At 35.4% G+C, this 18,157-nt stretch overlaps 6 protein-coding genes across 10 annotated transcripts in view; 4 read left to right on the top strand and 2 right to left on the bottom strand.

Moving 5' to 3' along the window:
• Positions 1-18,157, bottom strand: part of LOC125801199 (zinc finger protein 271-like) — an 883,173-nt gene that overhangs the window by 595,830 nt on the left and 269,186 nt on the right. The window lies entirely within an intron of this gene.
• LOC125801195 (zinc finger protein 585A-like) overlaps positions 1-18,157 on the top strand; it is a 357,158-nt gene that overhangs the window by 145,061 nt on the left and 193,940 nt on the right. The window lies entirely within an intron of this gene.
• Positions 1-18,157, top strand: part of LOC125801239 (zinc finger protein 484-like) — a 241,143-nt gene that overhangs the window by 29,046 nt on the left and 193,940 nt on the right. The gene's annotated exons all lie outside the window — the stretch shown is intronic.
• LOC125801558 (zinc finger protein 585A-like) overlaps positions 1-18,157 on the top strand; it is a 198,612-nt gene that overhangs the window by 29,046 nt on the left and 151,409 nt on the right. The window lies entirely within an intron of this gene.
• The window catches only part of LOC111190407 (uncharacterized), a 305,136-nt gene that overhangs the window by 175,504 nt on the left and 111,475 nt on the right, over positions 1-18,157 (bottom strand). The gene's annotated exons all lie outside the window — the stretch shown is intronic.
• Positions 1-18,157, top strand: part of LOC111190059 (NLR family CARD domain-containing protein 3-like) — a 260,290-nt gene that overhangs the window by 219,632 nt on the left and 22,501 nt on the right. The window contains exon 13 of the mRNA XM_049478460.1: positions 385-651. Coding sequence (XP_049334417.1) covers positions 385-651 — 267 coding nt within the window. The remainder of the gene's footprint in view (positions 1-384; positions 652-18,157) is intronic.

The following is an 18,157-nucleotide window of genomic DNA, read 5'->3' as shown; positions in this document are numbered from 1 at the left end:
ACACTACACACTAAATATAACACTACACACTAAATATAACACTACACACACTAAATGTAACAACACTACACACTAAATATATCACTACACACACTAAATATAACACTAAATATAACAACACTACACACTAAATATAACACTACACACACTAAATATATCACTACACACACTAAATATATCACTACACACTAAATATAACACTACACACACTAAATATAACACTACACACTAAATATAACACTAAATATAACAACACTACACACTAAATATAACAACACTACACACTAAATATATCACTACACACACTAAATATAACACTACACACACACTAAATATATCACTACACACACACTAAATACACCCTGTTTGTGTTCTTGTGTTCAGACGGCTGTGATTTCACTCTGGATCTGAACACAGCCCAGCGTCTTCTCTCTCTGAGTGAGGAGAACAGGAGGGTGGAGTGTGGAGTGGAGCTGCAGTCGTATCCTGATCATCCAGAGAGATTTGATAGGTGGTCGCAGGTTCTGAGTAGAGAGAGAGTTACTGGTGTTACTGGACGCTGTTACTGGGAGGCTGAGTGGAGCGGGAGAAATGGAGCTGAAGTAGCTCTGAGTTATAAAACCATCAGCAGGAAAGGATTAAGAACAGACTGTAGGTTTGGAGGGAATATAAACTCCTGGAGTCTGATCTGCACTGATAACAGATACTCTGTTCTTCACAATAATGACAGCACTGATCTCTCCACTCCTCCCTCCGGCTGTAGGAGAGTAGGAGTGTATGTGGACTGTCCCTCCGGCACTCTGTCCTTCTACAGAGTCTCCTCTGATACACACACACCCTCACACACACCCTCACACACCCTCACACCCTCACACACACCCTCACACACTCTCACACACTTACACACATTCTACACCACCTTCACTCAGCCCCTCTATGCAGGGTTTTGGGTTTATGGTTCTGGCTCCTCAGTGCATCTGTGTAAGATAGAATAACCCTGTGTATAACAGAGTTTGGTGTGTGTGTGTGTGTGTGTAGAAGGGAAAACGTTTGTATAAATATAAGTATGTAAATATCTTATATAGAATTTATTTTAATTACTGTTCTCTTTATTCACTACTGTCAACATCACTTATTCTGTACTTATTGATAATTATTGTTTTATTTTATTGTAAAATACGTTCATATTAATAAAACTCAATAAATGAAGAAAGGTGAAGAGGAGTCTGATGATTTTTTGCGTGTTTTGCTAAATGAAATTTAGATTTTAAAAAAGTGTCTACTGGAACTAATGTCACAGTTGGTGCTCTAACAACGGCACTGACCTTTCCATAGTAATTAGTAAGTGCTATTTGTTGGGGTAGTTTAAAGTAGGGCTGGACCTGAATATTTATGTATTGGGATATTCGCTCGTTGAGTAGGTATTCGGTTTTTAATTTTGGTATTCGGATATTAATTTATTTTTTTTTTCTTTCCAGAGCTCCACCTCACTCTAACATTTCTGTTCAGGTTAATGGGGGTATAAGAGAGGCAAAATTTTCAGAGAAGCTCAGCTGTTTGGAAGCATTTCAAATTGAGTGTAGACAAGACAATGGCAGTGTGCCAAATATGTGATATTTAACTAGCATATCATGGTGGCACATCAAGCTTGAGGAACCACCTAAATGCAGTAAGTATTATTTCTTGGTGGTGTAAAAAAAAAACAAGATTATTCCTGATAGCAAACTTATCTTAAATAGTGTCTGCCATGTATTGCCATGATGAAGCTGCTTCTGTCTGACATTAAAAGTAATGTTATACATGATAAAAAAAAAACTTGCAGGCTCTTCAAAAGTGATTTATATAATAAAATGTAAGGGGTAACGTGGCAACAGTAGGGGCTAAATCAGTTACAAAAAGCCTAGCCTACAAGAATGATGTCTGAATGAATGTCCTCTAATCTAATATAATTTAACATGGTTTAAAAATATAAAATCATTTCTAAACAAATAAACTATTTTATATTGAGCTTATAGCCCAAGTGCAAAAACACAAAATCAGTAATAGGGCTATGCACTGCACAATCATTAAACCCAAATAGACCAAGAACAGTAACATCATTTACAATGACTTTCCTCTACTCTAATGTAATTAACAGTGTTTAACAATATAAAATACTTTCTGAACAAACTTTTTTTAGTTGTTTTTAGGCAAATAGAAATTCACTGGGCCGGCTTGCGCAGTAGCGTCGCTCCTGGTCTGCGTATGCAGCGGAGAAGCCGTGGTGTGGGGCGGCAGAAATTCCGGGGTAAAAACTGTAGTGGATTAACCAGAGGATTTCTTCATTGCTTGGACACAAACACACACTACCCCCACTTTATGGTCTATAAGGAACTTCAACCCCCAGAACACTCTAAAAGCCTTGGAGTTATCTTTTTCAAACAGCCTTAAATTTCAAAATGACATTTCCTGACTATTTCTTCACTCAGCCTCGCTCGAGAACCCTAAATGCAAGTCAGGGTAAACATTTTTAAATTCTTTTTTGACATTCCTTCAGACGCTGTCAGTCGTAAATCTGGATTTAGGACCGTTAATGTTTAAACATCTGGAACTGTGCACAATTGTGGTTTTGCCAACAGCACAATCACCAGGACAAGGACGGGACTACGGGACTTGAGAGAGGGTTCAAAACTTAATGAATGCCTTGGAAATTGTAAATTCACCAAATATATTATACCAATTTAGGGGTTTGTGCTTTCTGCAACCACTTAGAAATAAGATTCATGAAGTTAAAATGAATGCTCTTAGCTTGGAAATTACATTCCCAACACCAACTTCACCAACTTCCCCCACGGTCGTAAATTCCGACGACAGCCGCTTATCTAAACACTCAGCAGAGAAGAGGAATTTCTCACTGAGAAGATTTTGCTTAAAATACATATATATTGACTATATAAAAAAGGTGTTTTATAGAATGTTTACTAGATAATGGTATATGTGTTTGGATGTGTCCTGATTAAATTCTCCTACACATTCAAGTCTGAATCAACAAGGTTTAACTAGCATTTGATAATTTAGCTTTATTTGGTTATCAGTGGTTTAACCATGTATTATCTTTTAAGTGATTTAATTGGGTTTAAATAATAACATGACTCTTGATCTCTTTCTGACAGAGTACCATCCATCATTGTATTTCTAAGATTATCTTGAGTATTACAAAACTGTTTGTGGGCAATATATATATATTACATTTATTGTGATTCAATTGTAAGATTGTGTTTCCTGAATTTATCATCACAAACTGATATGCTGAAAAATGTATTTTGATCCACTGTTTAATTGAGTTTTCTTTTGGTTTGATCTATTAGAAAAATTCTGAAGCATGCTGACCATGTGAGCGAGGGGGGGTTTTATGGCCCTTTGTGAATCCCCACCAAAGTTTGAAATTGCTCCTAGACCAATCAAAACACAGACATTTGGGCCACAGGGCCAATCATGGCTCAGGGGCCAAACAGGCCACAGAGACTAATAGTTTAAACTGGGCAGACACAGTTCAGTTGCCAGTTTAGAGTTGGAGGAGTTTGCAGTTCAGTTCAGTTTGGAGTTGAGGAGAGGAGAAGAAGATGAGTTGAGGAAAACAGTTAGAGGAGAAAGGACAGAGGTTAGGGAGCCCAGAGATGGAGAAAGGATAGACTGTTAGTTTAGTCATCTTAAGTTAGTTTTCTTAGACTAGTGCATTTAATCTTCAAGTATATTAATATTAGCTATCCTAGTTAAAATATCTAAGGTTATTTTACAATCTACGAAGCCAAGCATTATTCCATCTAAGTTTAGCTAAAGTACAGCTGAAAAGGAGATCCGCCAGATCCAACCCAGAAACCTGCGGTCCGGAGGCCACCAGCAAGCCAGCTGAGAGTGGGGATTTACCCTGTGGGTTCTAATGGGGCTCCGTGCTGACACAGGAAGTCAAGCCACCCTGCAGACCGGCTCACGTGATCCTTTTTCGGGGTGAAGCAGCAGACGACCAACCCAGGCGGACGTCACCGAGGCCCACTTCAACAACTCAGAGTAAGGCAGAGCTGGGTTTAATCTTTCGGCAGATGGTGTTCTGTTGGTCATGGTCTGGGTCAGGTCTTTAATAGAGCGTCTTTAGTATAGATGACTCATTTTGAGTGTCTTGGGTGGAAATAAGAACTGGTTTCGTAGACTTAAAATGCCTTAGACCCTTATTTAGAAATATTCACTTAATAGTTCTATTAATCTTTATTCCTTTCATATCAGCATTATAACGTGTTTGTTGTTTATTTCTCATTTATCATTCTACACTATGATTTGATATCTAATGGCTACATTTATGACTTTTTAATGAATTATTTACTCATATATGTGTGATTTAATAAATACTTTTATTTTACAAAACCTGTCATTTCAGTGTGTTTTTCTGGATAACTTGGTTATGAAAATTTCTGTCACCTGTAGAAACCACACCCTGAGATGTCTTGTGTTATTAATTAATTTGATTAATTAATTTATTAATTAATCTAATTAAATTAATTTAATAACTGGCGCCCAATTAAAAATATTTCAACATCTCAATTAGCACCAGGTATTAAACCACTGAGCCGCTACAAAACTAAAAAAAAATCCAGGATGAAAACGTCTCATTGGTCAGAGCACGCAGTGCAGTCCGAGCACGCAGCACGACATAAGGAGATATAATGTACTCCATATATTCAGGACTGAAGTGGAATAAATGATACTGTACAGATATAATCTGTCTCTAGTAGATATTTAATGAGAAATAAGAACAGTGTGAATTTAAAAAAAAAAACAGACGCCTTTTACAGACCATTTTCTTGAGCCCGTCCCGGCCGAGGGAAGGGGTGGGAAATGTTTTTTTTTTTCGGGGCCGGGGGTCCGTAGAAAATTTTGTGTTGGATTAAGGGGCCGTGAGTGAACTTTTTTCGTACTTTAATCCGTTTTTAATCCGTCTCTTAGTCTCTTATACTCTTTTAAAATTTAAAATATTTGCCGGAGAGCACGACATTATGATGTTATTTTAGTTTTAATTAAGTATTGTGTATTGCATTTCTCTATTTGATGTAATACTCTAAGATAATTACTTACATAGCATATTGATGTTGCAGCATCTCAAACTCTAATATGTATAAAATTAGATGCTGTTCTCTTTAAAGGATTTAAATCAGTGTCGGCTGTTACCTGGACATCCTACTGCAGTGTGGGTGGAGAGGCTTTTCTCTGAAGTTTAAATTAAGTTTTTTTTTCTATTTTCTTCCCAATTTACACAACCAATTACCCAACCCACTCATTAAGACTCCTCCCCCTATCACTAGTGATGCTCCAACACCAGGAGGGTGAAGAAGACGAGCACACGCCTCCTCCTGAAGCAGCATTGCCGAGTAGCATCACAGCGCTAACGCTCGGAGGAAAGCGCAGCGACTCGGTTCATCAGGACACTTGAAGAGGCTGCTTGTTCACTCTCTACTCCACTTAATCATTTGTTTAAAAAAGGTTTGAAAATAGACATAAAATATCTATAAAAAGTTTTGGGGGACATTAAATATTTTTATTTATATTCACAAAAATACTGATTTTAAAATGAAGCTCAGGAAAGCGTAATTAAAATTTTTATACAGTAAATTATTTTATTCACTATTTTTTTTAATCTATAGTTGCAGATTTAATTAAATATTTTAATGTTATTTTTATTAAAATTCATATTTTCATACTGTATTATCAAATATGAAACCTTTTTATGTAATGCTTGAATAGATTTCCTCAAGATTTAGGCAGAAAATTGACAAAAAAAAAAGCTGGCTAATCAAGCTAACCTAACTACCCTTTTAGAGTAAATCCCATCCTGTTTAGATTATGTAGGACATATTATATTTTTGTCTGTAGGATTGACTGGCTTTCTAAATGCTTGAGTCTAGTGGCTACATAATTGGCTAAAAGAACAACTCTTCCCTTGTGAAAAAGTTTACATGAATTATGCTAAAATAGGTCTGTACTTAAGCTGTGTTATTTTGGAACCACTAATTTGTACTTGATTTCTACGTGTTTATAATTTAAATATATAAATGTGCACTAAATTTATACTGAGTATACTTCTTATGTTATTTCCGCCACTACTTAATACAATTTAAGTATATTTTCTGTACAGCTGAACATTAAAACCATATTAAAAGTGTGATTTAAGTGTGGATTTTATATCACATTCATTTTAAAAAGTGAACATAAACTGAAATATTAAAAGCAAGATATCTTATTACAAACATCAGCTGTTAAAGTTCTTTTACCTAAAATAAAATAAACAAAACTAAAATAAACTTTCAAAGTAAAAGAGTTTTAAACACAAAATGAGCAACACAAAATTTGACTGAAGTAGTTTTATTATATGCCCCCCGGACACACTTATTAAAAGTGAAAATGTTTTACAAAGTAATACTAAGTATATATTTTATTAAGTACATCACTAGTACAAAATTAGCACAGCCAAATAAAGTATATATTTCATCAACGTATACTGGAATACAGATTATATAGCTAAAATGTAGTATGTAGTATAAGCAGAAAAAGTATACTTTAATTATTCTGCATATAAAAGGGTTAGAAATGGTTTTGAGGTAGCTTAGCAAGCTAGACAGTCCCATTGAATGAAGCCTATTAAGTTCAGGCTACATATTAACTACCTTGTTTTATAGAACTATAACATGGTAATGGCTATAAAATGTTTTTCTGACCATTTTTTGAGTCTGGTTCAGCTGCATAATGTTAAGATCTGATTTAGCTTAGTTTCTAGGGATGTGGTACTTTTGTACTTTCCTGTGTGTCTGACTAGCTTTCAACATTTCTACTTGATTGGCATGAAAGAATGAATTTGAACTAATATGAAAAGTCTACATTGTTTAAGTACTTTAAGTGTAATATTTTAGTGTTGGTTTAGTTATTGCAGGTTTTCTGTTATGTGTCTTTAAATTATAATTAAACTGTCAGGCTGAGTTGATATTAGCTAATATTTCTTTCTTTGCAGCTGCATGAAGAGTGTTTGAAAGAAATGAATCAAATATAAAAAGTGTAATATGCTGTGATGCCACATTCAGTAAATGTTGTGTAATTAATTATACACAGTTTGTTTTACTGCACTTTCCACACTTTATTTTCCTTTTTACTTTGTATTAAAGGTGACATTAATCACACTCATGTTTATTTTACTTATTAAATTATGTAATTCATTAATTACAATTATTACATTGAGTAATTCAGGGTTTAACAGTAAATCAGGTGCGCTGCTGATGGAATAAAACTTTTGCACAGTACTGTATAAAATAAAAATGCAAATGTGGAATGTGAAAAAATATGCTCTGAAACTCACTTACAGTCCTCTCTCATCACCAACTTCCTGCAGCACAGAAGAGGAACAACCTTTTCTGTTCACTAAATCTTTGTAGTCATCTGAGGGGGCAGAACAGGAACGTGTTCCATCCATCACTCCCATAATCTGAGGTAGACGGGAAGTTGCCTCAAATCTGTTTACCAGCTCCAGGGCTTCGTGTTCATTTGGGACTTTTATTAGTTGTTTGATAGGAGACTGTACCATACCTTTACAAAAATAGATATACACGTTTCTTAACTGTTCTTTTATGGTAAATCTTAACTGTGCTTTTATGGTAAATTTTGTCAGTACAAAATTGTTTGAATATCTATGGTGACCATCACAGTGAAGTAAAGCATTGATTATTTAATACAAGGAGTAACTGCTTCTATTTGGGGTAGTCAGAATGGTACTATTGATCAATTAAGTGAAAGCTCACCTTATTTGGTTCAATTTTTTTAGTAATCAAAGTTTATTATTTAATTTTAAATTAAATATGGACTACATGATTTTATTATATTATATACCAATATAACTAAGCATATTAAGAATCATTTGTTAACATAGGGTTTCTTGGTGTAAAGCTCTCTTACATATTGAAAGAATCCTGAAGATTTCTTAGTTCTAATGGATATTTGTATTGAAGAAAGTGTTGAAAAGAAATGTCACAATTTCTACTTTAACAATAGTTCTGACCTTTGAGTAAAATTTGGTAAATGCTATTTGTTGGGGTAGTTTTAAGTGACTCAAGCAACCAGAGGTCTTTGTCTTATATTTCTACACAGAACCAGATTTAATCTGGCCCAAATAGTCTCATATTTTGTAGTAGAATGAGAATGCTTTCTGGACTCATATTATAAAAGCTGAAAAAAGTTTTTTTATAATTCTATAAACAAATAAACTCTTTAACAAATCTTATTTATTTTAATTAATTAGTTTGAAACTGATATTTGCATATGAAATTGCAAACGCTTTTACAAGTGTGAAGTACCCTTCTATACAGAAATCAGGATGGTCCATTGTGATGTTAGAGAGTGATTTTACAGGGAGGAGCTGTGAATGACCTCAATTTATGGAAAGCTTTCAGAATACATAAATAGTAAGACTTTAGACAAGGTGAGCAACAAACAAGATCTGCTGCAGTACGATCTACTTTTCAAGAATCTGCAGGACATCAAGAAGGTAAATGTAAATAAAATGTAGCCATATTATTTTAAATGAATTTTAGATAAAATGTTTGTACTGGATTTGTATTTTATAAATGTTTAATACTTTATAGAATAAAATTGTACAACTATATAGAAAAAAACAGAACAACTATAACTATTTCATCACCACAGAGATAATTGTTAAAACTTATAAACTGCAGTTTTAATCCTTTTAAATGAGCTCTGGGTGTAACTCCAGCATCAGTAGCAGTAATGCTAGTAAATATAATTAATAAAAGATTAGGTGTATTTAGTGAAATACTTTGTTCTACTTTGTAAAATTAAAGGAAAACCCAAGATAAGTACTTATACAGTGTTTTAAATGAGAGTTTTAGGAGTGGGCGGGGCTCGGATGAGGCTGAGCTTCATGGAGAGGACCTTTGTGATTCTAGCAACACTTGGCCAGAATCCAAAAAGATTTTCTGTCAAAATAACCGCCCCATTAAAATTTTATAAAAATCAGTTTTGAGTCTGTAAATAAAATACAATAAACTAGTTTGAGAAAATAATGAGTATAAAACTAATCAAAAGCTTTTTTAAACTGAAACACATAAAATAATATAGATAATAAAAGAAAATGTAGGAAATTGTACTAAAACTAGTGTTGCTGGAAAAGACAGTTTTGCGCTGACACTTTATCAATATATTCTGAATCAGGACACAACTCTTTAATAAAAGTAGCATTATAAAGAAAAACATTTCTTTGAGTTACTGACAGAATGTTTTATTTTAGACAAATAGTAAAAATCGGTAGCTTTTAGAAGTTTGTCTATAATATATGATGCTGGTTGTTAAATTGTGTATTTTTTTAACAATGTAAAGTTGCTCAAAAAGTGATGTCAATGTTCATTTTCTTCTGTATTGTCCTGTATTTATATTCCTTATCTTTATTGCAGTGTTAATATTATTATTATTATTATTATTATTATTATTATTATTATTATTATTATTATTATTATAACTAAAAGTATCAGGTAAGAACCAGCAGGAAACTATAATTCACAGTAATGGTTTAAAGTGGGATTTGTTTTTACTTTCATTTGTTACATTTTTTATTGTTTATTATTACAGTAAAATAGCAGGTTTTCTGGTAAATTAGCAAATTAATGTTATTTAAAAAACACTAGTGAAATTCCACCTCGTACCTGACCTTCTCCTCGCTTCTTTTTAAATTTTATATTTTTACAAGCAGACTTTTATTTTGACGGGAAAGTCACGGATCTGTTCCTGCCGCAGCGTCGAAGGAAGAGCAGAATCAGCTGAACTACAGAAGGTATGGAGAAGTTTCTCTCTCTCTCTCTCTCTGTCTCTGTCTCTTCATCACGCTGTTCTACATTCACTCCTACACCAACACCACCTTCAGCACCTTCAGCATGTGCAGCATTTACACCACCAGCACTGGATCTTCTCCTAGCTCTGCTCAGCAGTCTGACTCTGACCCACAGACACATCTGAGATAAATGTGGGTTAAATCTGAACTAGGCCTGGACAATAATTCGATATCGGTATTTATCGCGATAAGAAATGTTTCAATAACGGTGATATCATTTTTGTGGTATATCGATATGTATTATTTACAGAATCTGTCACGGACATGCGTTTTACTGGCGTCAGCTCGCCGCACAGCTGAACACAATCAGCTTCCGTAGCTGGACTATCTCTGTGCGTGATGATGTAATCACATAGGCACGTAGCCAGATAGGCTAGGCTAGATTTGGCTAGGCTAGGCTAGGCTCGGGTCCGCTACGCATCTAAAATGCCTCGAGCTGGAGCCAAACTGAGCCGGCACGAGTGGATCCAAGGTTAAGGTAGGCTCGGTTTGCATCTGAAATGTTCCGCGCTGGAGTGGAACGGAACGGAACCGAGCCTAGCCTAGCCTCGGGTCCGCCTACGGGTCCGCTCGGTCAGCCTCTGGTCCGCTCGGTCCGCCTACGGGTCCGCTCGGTCAGCCTCTGGTTCGCTCGGTCCGCCCACGGGTCCGCTCGGTCAGCGGTCAGTTGCGGGTCCTCTTTGTCAGCTGCGGGTCCTCTTGGCTCCCAGCGCGGGACATTTTTGATGCAAAATGAATGCCCCTGCCGCTTCCACAAGTGATTAATTGAAGGAGGGAGGTCTAATTCAGTGGTGAGGATTTGGTTCGACTCTCGAAGGTCTGCTAAACTTCAGTTTGCTGCAAATTGTGCCGGAGAGTGGAGCCGACCAGCAGCGGTAACGTTAAAACATCTAATCTGTTCCACCACCTCAATCAGTTCCACTACATACAATATTTTCCTTATACTGGCTGAATCACTTTTATAGCTTATGTTGTAAGTTATTTAAGTTATTTAAAGTTTATGAATCCTTTAGGTTTGTTTATTTGACGGGGATATCATGTTCCTTTTATGTTCATAAAGAGTTGTATTTTGGCTGAAGCACTTTTGTAGCTTATATTGTAACTAAGTTATTTATAGTTGATAAAGCTTATAGGTTTGTTTATTTGACGGGGAAATCTTGTTGCTTTTATGTGTATAAAGGCTTCTTGTGTTCTTTATCCTAGTTGGAACACTTTTGTTTTGATCTGTTAAATTTGTTTACAAAAGACTAAGAAGCTCTGCTTCTATCCTAATTTTAAGTTATTTTTTATTGGTAATAGTTATATTGGCTTATGTTTGACAGGGATGTCATGTTTTTATTTTGCTATATGCAAATAAAATTGAGCATTGATTTATCTTGACTATTGTTTATTTCTTAAGTATTATAATGTTTTCGTGAAAGGAGGTTTCAAAGACTTAAATTAAGTAGACAGTAGTAGGTACTAGGGGTGTGCCATATCATATATCACGATATTATACTCTGAAATATCGTGCCACATCACTCACCCCTAATTATCACATCAGGGTACTCATTTTTTTGCTGTTTTAAGCAAAAGAAAAACGCACACATTTCTAATTTCCTATTAAATATCTACTAGAGACAGATTATATCTGTAAAGTGTCATTTATTTTACTTTAATACTGGATATATGGAGATATTTGGAGTGCATTATTATTATTAGTATCATGTAATTCTCAATTATTGACTTCTGTTATAAATCTGCTAAAATTATTGTTTTTTTTTATATCTTAAAGGTGTGCAATATCATATCGTATACAATAATAAAAAAGTTTTTTGTTTTTTTGTCATATCGCCAAGAGTATCGTTATCGCGATAATACCATGAAATATTGTGATATTATTTTAGGGCCATATCGTCCACCCCTAGTAGGTACGTATTTCCATTGCAGGGATTCTTAGCAGTTTTCTGAGGCCTTCTAAGTATTTATATCGATATCGGAATTATATCGTATCGACCGAAATTAAGGAATATATCGTGATATGAATTTTGGCCATATCGTCCAGCACTAATCTGAACTAAATCTGAGATAAATGTGGGTTAAATCTGAACTAAATCTGAGATAAATGTGGGTTAAATCTGATCTGGATCCGTCATAAAATCAGGGTCTCCAAACACACAGCGGTCCAGTCTCAGCATGGATCTGCTTCTGGGTTCAGACTGATAGCAGATCAGAACCAGGACAGATTTTACAGCGTTTATTACTGTTGTAAGTATAACAGAGTAATAAAATACCTTTGTTTTAGATGAACTTTATAAAATGAGGCACTTTAATGCTGTTAAATGAAGTTTTGGCGGCCCCTGCTGTTTAGTGGTGAACTGCAGTTACGCTACGTTTGGTCTTTCTGAGCCACCGTACCTAGGCAGCGGTCTGTGTGTTTCTGTGCTGCGGGTAGGTGCTGAGCTCCGTGTTTTATGAATAAATAGTGGTTAAAAACATGTTTTAAGTTAAAAATACTGCTATTAATTCGAGTATAAGACAGATTAAAAAGTGTTTTTGTAGAGAATTCACTGATTTAGGTAATAGTTAAGAGTTTATGAGCTTATTTCTCTCTTCTCTGTTAGAAGTTAAGTGAGACTAACACGAGGCTCAGTTTTCCCTCCACTGTCTGTAGCTGTACCAGCAGAATATCAGATAATCATATTATTATTATTATTATTATTATTTTATTAATGATAATTATTTTGATTTATTTATTCAGTTCTGTCTTAACTGCAGATGCTCGGTAGCTAAAGTTACCAGCGGGTTTTTAATCAGTGTCTAATGTTAGCTTGAAAGCTAAAGTTTGAAGGTTTTTTATAACAGGCAGCTAATTTTAGCTAGCTAGCTAAAGTTGCATCTAATGCTTGCTTACTAGCTAAAGTTGCAGGCGCTTTATAACAGGTATCTAATTTTAGAAAGGTAGCTAAAGTTGCAAACGCTTTATAACCAGTAGCTAATGTTAGCTTGCTAGCTAAAGTTGCAAGGGCTTTATAACAGGTAGCTAATGCTAGCTTACTAGCTAAAGGTACCAGCATTTTTATAGTTGGTAGCTAATGTTAGCTAGTTAGCTAAAGTTGCAAGCATGTTATAACTGGTAGCTAATGTTAGCTAGCTGCAAGCGTTTTATTACCGTTAGTTAATGTTTGCTAGTTGCCAGAGTAGCTAAAATTTGCTTAATAGCTAAAGATTCCAGCATTTTTAAAAATTGGTAGCTAATTTTAGCTAGCTTGCTAAAGTTGCAAGCATTTTATAACCGGTAGCTAACGTTAGCTAGTTAGCCTAAGTTACCAGATTTTTTTAAAACCAGTAGCTAACATTAGTTACCTAGCTAAAGGTACCAGTTATGTATTTTATGATAATTTTTTAATACATAATAAAGGTACCAGTTATGTATTGTCACCATAACGATGCTCTTGCCAGTATGACAAAACACTAAAATAAAAATATATATATTTCAAGAATACACTACTGCAACAAAATGAACTTTTAATTTTATATTTGCCATATATTATTTAATACGATTTATGGCACACCCATTACTGAGATATTAAATAATACAACAATTTTATCAGATTTGTAACAGTCAACGATCCACAATGTCAGGATATTAATAATGCACTCTAAATATCTCCATATATCCAGGATTATAGTAAAATAAATGATACTGAACAAATATAATCTCTAGAGTCTCTAGTAGATATATAACGGTAAATGAGAACAATGTGAATTTTTCTTTTGCTAAAAAAAAAAAAAAAGGGTGGGTGATATGGCACGATATTTCAGGGTATAATATTGTTCACAATATTTCAAAGTGGCTGAGAGATTTCAGTGCAGCAGCAGTGTGTGAACAGTTGGAATGATCTGTGCTTCTGTGCGCTCTCAATATGTGTGTGACAGGGCGCCGTCGGGGTTGCTTTCACCGCACTGCGCGAGCTCTTCATGTTTATGCGCGTTTCGTGCAAAGTAACATTTTTCTCTGTGCCTTTTTGGTATCCATTTTGATACCCAGCCTTATAGAGGAGTGTGATATTAAAATCACAGCTTAATAACCTAAGAATGCCTCAACCAAGGGTGTCAGAAGTATTCACACTCATTACTCAAGTAAAAGTATAGATACTGGGGTTTACACATACTTTTGTAGAAGTTGAAGTATCAACTCAAACCTTTACTTAAGTAAAAGTACAAAAGTACTGCTTTTAAAACTACTGAAAGGTATAAAAATAAAAGTAATGTAAGGGGAAAATTGACCTTATAAACAGAAGCCTTGACTGCACAACATGAACCTATATTGCACAACCACCAATTACTAGTTGACTGTAAGTATAGTAATAAAAAATTTGTCCACTATTGACCATAGGAAACATTCAGTTTACCTCCGAAAAGAGTTGTTTTTACATACAACCATTCCGAAGCCTTTCGCTGCAGCTGGCGATGCATTATTGTCAGCGCAGTTCACTTGTGTCAAGAAACAAAACACTGCAATGGCGTGTTTGTTTTTATAGCCACGTGACATCACAGGGTCCGCGATGTGACTATCGCACATCGCAATGTCTATTCTTAAACAATATATCGTGCAGCCCAAGAGCATAGCATTAAATCCTTCATCATGCAGGAACTGCTGACACAATCCAGCCACATGAGGTCTAGCATTGTCCTGCATTAGGAGGAACCCAGGGGCCACTGCACCAGCATATGGTCTCACAATGGGTCTTAGGATCTCGTCTCGGTACCTAACGGCACGCAGGCTACCTCTGGCGAGCACATGGAGGTCTGTGAGGCCCTCCAAAGAAATGCCAGCCCACACAATGACTGACCCACTGCCAAGTCACGTAGTTTTTATTGTCAATACTGCATATGTACAGGACGTACAGACAATTGACATTAAGTTGCTCTCCTTCCCAGGATGATGAGTGATTGTGTGCTGGGGGCAGCATTGGGATGGGGGGGTGGAGCAGGGTGAGAGTTCAGCCAGAAAGCATAGGTACTGAACTGGTCTGTGGTCCCCACCTGCAGAACGACTCCTTTGCTGAGTATGTTTTGTTAATTGAAATTGATTGTCAATCAGTGTGGACAGTTCACTTCAAAGAAGTTTGATTTACTTGGAGTTATATTGTGTTTAAGTGTTCCTTTAATTTTTTTTGCATATATATAATCACTATTTATAATGGTATTATTTGCCATCCAGATGCACTTGAACTCCATATAAGAAATTTAGGTGAAATCAAAATAAAGGTAAATATAGTTTTGAACCGTTTGTAGTTTGATTTTTAGTAGGTAAAATATTTTGTTTTAGGTAATATCGCCCATCTCTATGTGAAATGCTGAAAAACACTTCATGGGTTTAAATAGTCATATCGCTTTTCAAATCTACAGTCTTTTATTTACTAAATGTGTAGCTACACTTCCAAGTCAACCAATAAGAAGTGATGATATTTAAGGTGGAATAGAAAATTCAGGGAAAATGTTAATTCATTAGCTAGGCTGAGCTAACGTAAAATGACTAAAAACAAGATACATATTGTTCAGATAGCTGGTTTACAGGCTTAAGTAACATTTAGTTAGAGTTGATGAAATTGTGGGTAACGTTAGCTTCTATAAAACTGCAGCAGGTCTTGCAGCTTCTGCTGCTCTCTGACTCCGGAGATGAAGTTGGGAAATTACAGATAAAGATATTTATAAGATAAAATGACACACCTTTATTGTAAACAAAAAGGGAAGTCAATATAGTACAGTATTAATTATATGGATTAGTGTATTTCAGTGTAAAGTGAGATACTAAAGTAGTAGTCAAACATGGTATTCAGTAGTGGACAGCAGCAGAGTTTATGCTACATATATTTTGCGGCTGCAGCCTGCTGACAGTCTACTGCAGAACGAGCTGAACTTCATATTATAATGACTATGGATTTAGAATGGGACAAAAGTACAGAAGCTTTTATGGTAATATAAATATGTCCCAGTATTTCCCATATAGTGTAACTGATTTAGGTATTTCTCTTAATTTCAGTTAATTAACAAGATTTTTAATACACTAAATTATTATTTTTTTTTTCTTTTCAGAAATTAAAATATTATAGGATTTCTCCTGAAATCTATGAAAGAGGTGTAACACAAGCCATCCTGAGGAATCTCCAGAACACGCAGAAATTGTTTGATACATTTAACAGACAGAGGAAACAGAGGAAAGTCCTGACATGGAGAAACATCAGCACTCTGTCAGGAGCTTTACTAAACAGAGTAATCTCAAAAAACACCAGCGCATTCACACAGGAGAGAAACCGTATTACTGCTCAGACTGTGGAAAGAGTTTCAATCAACAGATTAATCTCAAAAATCACCAGCGCATTCACACAGGAGTGAAACCGTATCACTGCTCAGACTGTGGGAAGAGATTTAATCAACAGAGTCATCTTAAACTGCACCAGCGCATTCACACAGGAGTAAAACCATATTACTGCTCAGACTGTGGGAAGAGTTTTACTCAACAGAGTACTCTCAAAATTCACCAGCGCATTCACACAGGAGAGAAACCGTATCAATGCTCAGACTGTGGGAAGAGTTTTACTACACAGAGTAATCTCGAAATACACCAGCGCATTCACACAGGAGTAAAACCATATTTATGCTCAGACTGTGGGAAGAGTTTTACTCAACAGAGTGATCTAAAAAAACACCAGCGCATTCACACAGGAGAAAAACCGTATCACTGCTCAGACTGTGAGAAGTGTTTTTCTACACAGAGTAATCTCAAAAATCACCAGCGCATTCACACAGGAGAGAAACCGTATCACTGCTCAGACTGTGGGAAGAGTTTTACTCAACAGAATCATCTCCAAAAACACAAGTGCAGTAACACAGGAGAGAAAACTATCCCAAATTTGTTCCACGGCAATTAAAAGTGCAAATCCTAAATCTTTCGGACAGAACACCTTATCCTACACTAATCTATTACTCTGTCACTTGGGACACGTTCCATCAGAAACAAACATGAACTGAATTTAACAATCGATTTTACAGGTTCAGCAAAATTATTCTTATCCAGGGATGATGTTTATTGAATTTCATGTTATGTTTTCTTGAATGTTCGATATTCCAGAACATTCTTCGTGAGACAGAGCTCAGTTTTTAGGGTAGTTACAGTAAGAGTTCAGTTCTGAAGAAGGGAATGTCTTTCAAGTTCGAACTACGGCATTGCCAGAGCTTGCTCCAGACATTAGATTAGCATTAGATTAACATAGTCTTTAACATTTAGATGTCATAGTTGTTGGGATTAGAGTAGGATTCTTGCAACTAAATGATTTTGTTGCTGGAACACCCACTTTACCTATTTTTGGTGGCCTAATGTAATTTAATAACTTCCCCCACCTGAACACACACATACCACAAACCCCATCCAGGATGCATTGGAATTAGAATAAAAGCCTTTGATAAGTCTTTTCACAAATCAAACCTAAATTTCAAATGACATATCTGACTTTTTCATCTCTCCAGTCCTCTCAAGAGACCTAAATGCTAGTTGGGTAAACCTTGTACATATTTTGACATTCCTCCAGCAAACAGTAATTCAGACAACCGTCAAACTTTGGACTTCTACGACCTTAAATAGTCACCATCTGTGATTGTCTCCCAAATGAGGTGGACCAACAGTGCCATCACCAGGACGAAGACCCGACTGCCATTATAATACTATATAATTCAACTTTCTAAAATCCACAAAGAGTTACTGCAATTTAAGAGTTTATGCTTGGTTATTCCTGCAAAGCATTGAGAAAATAAGACTCGTTTAGTTAAAAGAAATGTTCAAAGCTTTGGATTCCATTCCCAGCCTTGTAAGCTGAAATTCTGTGGTGTAAACTGATCTCTCTCACACCCGTCATAAATTCTGATCAACAGGCCAGGCGAAGAGAATTTCTCACAAAGAAGAACAAATAAGAATATACATTAACTAAATAAAAAGTTATTTTACAGAATATTTACTAAATAATATGCCACTTCTAGTGTATGGGTATAGATGCTGTCCTGATTAAATTTTCATACACAGTCAAGTCTGAATCAACAAGGTTTAACTAGCATTTGATAATTTTGCTTTATTTGGTTATCAGTGGTTTAACCATGTTTGTATTATCTTTTCAATTATTTAATTGGGTTTAAATAGAAACATGACTCTTTATTTCTTTTTTGACAAGGACCATACATTGTTTCTTACTTCAGGATTATCTGGAA

This window comes from Astyanax mexicanus, chromosome 4 (genome assembly GCF_023375975.1).
Source record: "Astyanax mexicanus isolate ESR-SI-001 chromosome 4, AstMex3_surface, whole genome shotgun sequence".
Taxonomy (NCBI): Eukaryota; Metazoa; Chordata; class Actinopteri; order Characiformes; family Acestrorhamphidae; genus Astyanax; species Astyanax mexicanus.
The sequence above is the reverse complement of the archived record's forward strand: the minus strand, read 5'-3'. Positions and strand labels throughout refer to the sequence as shown.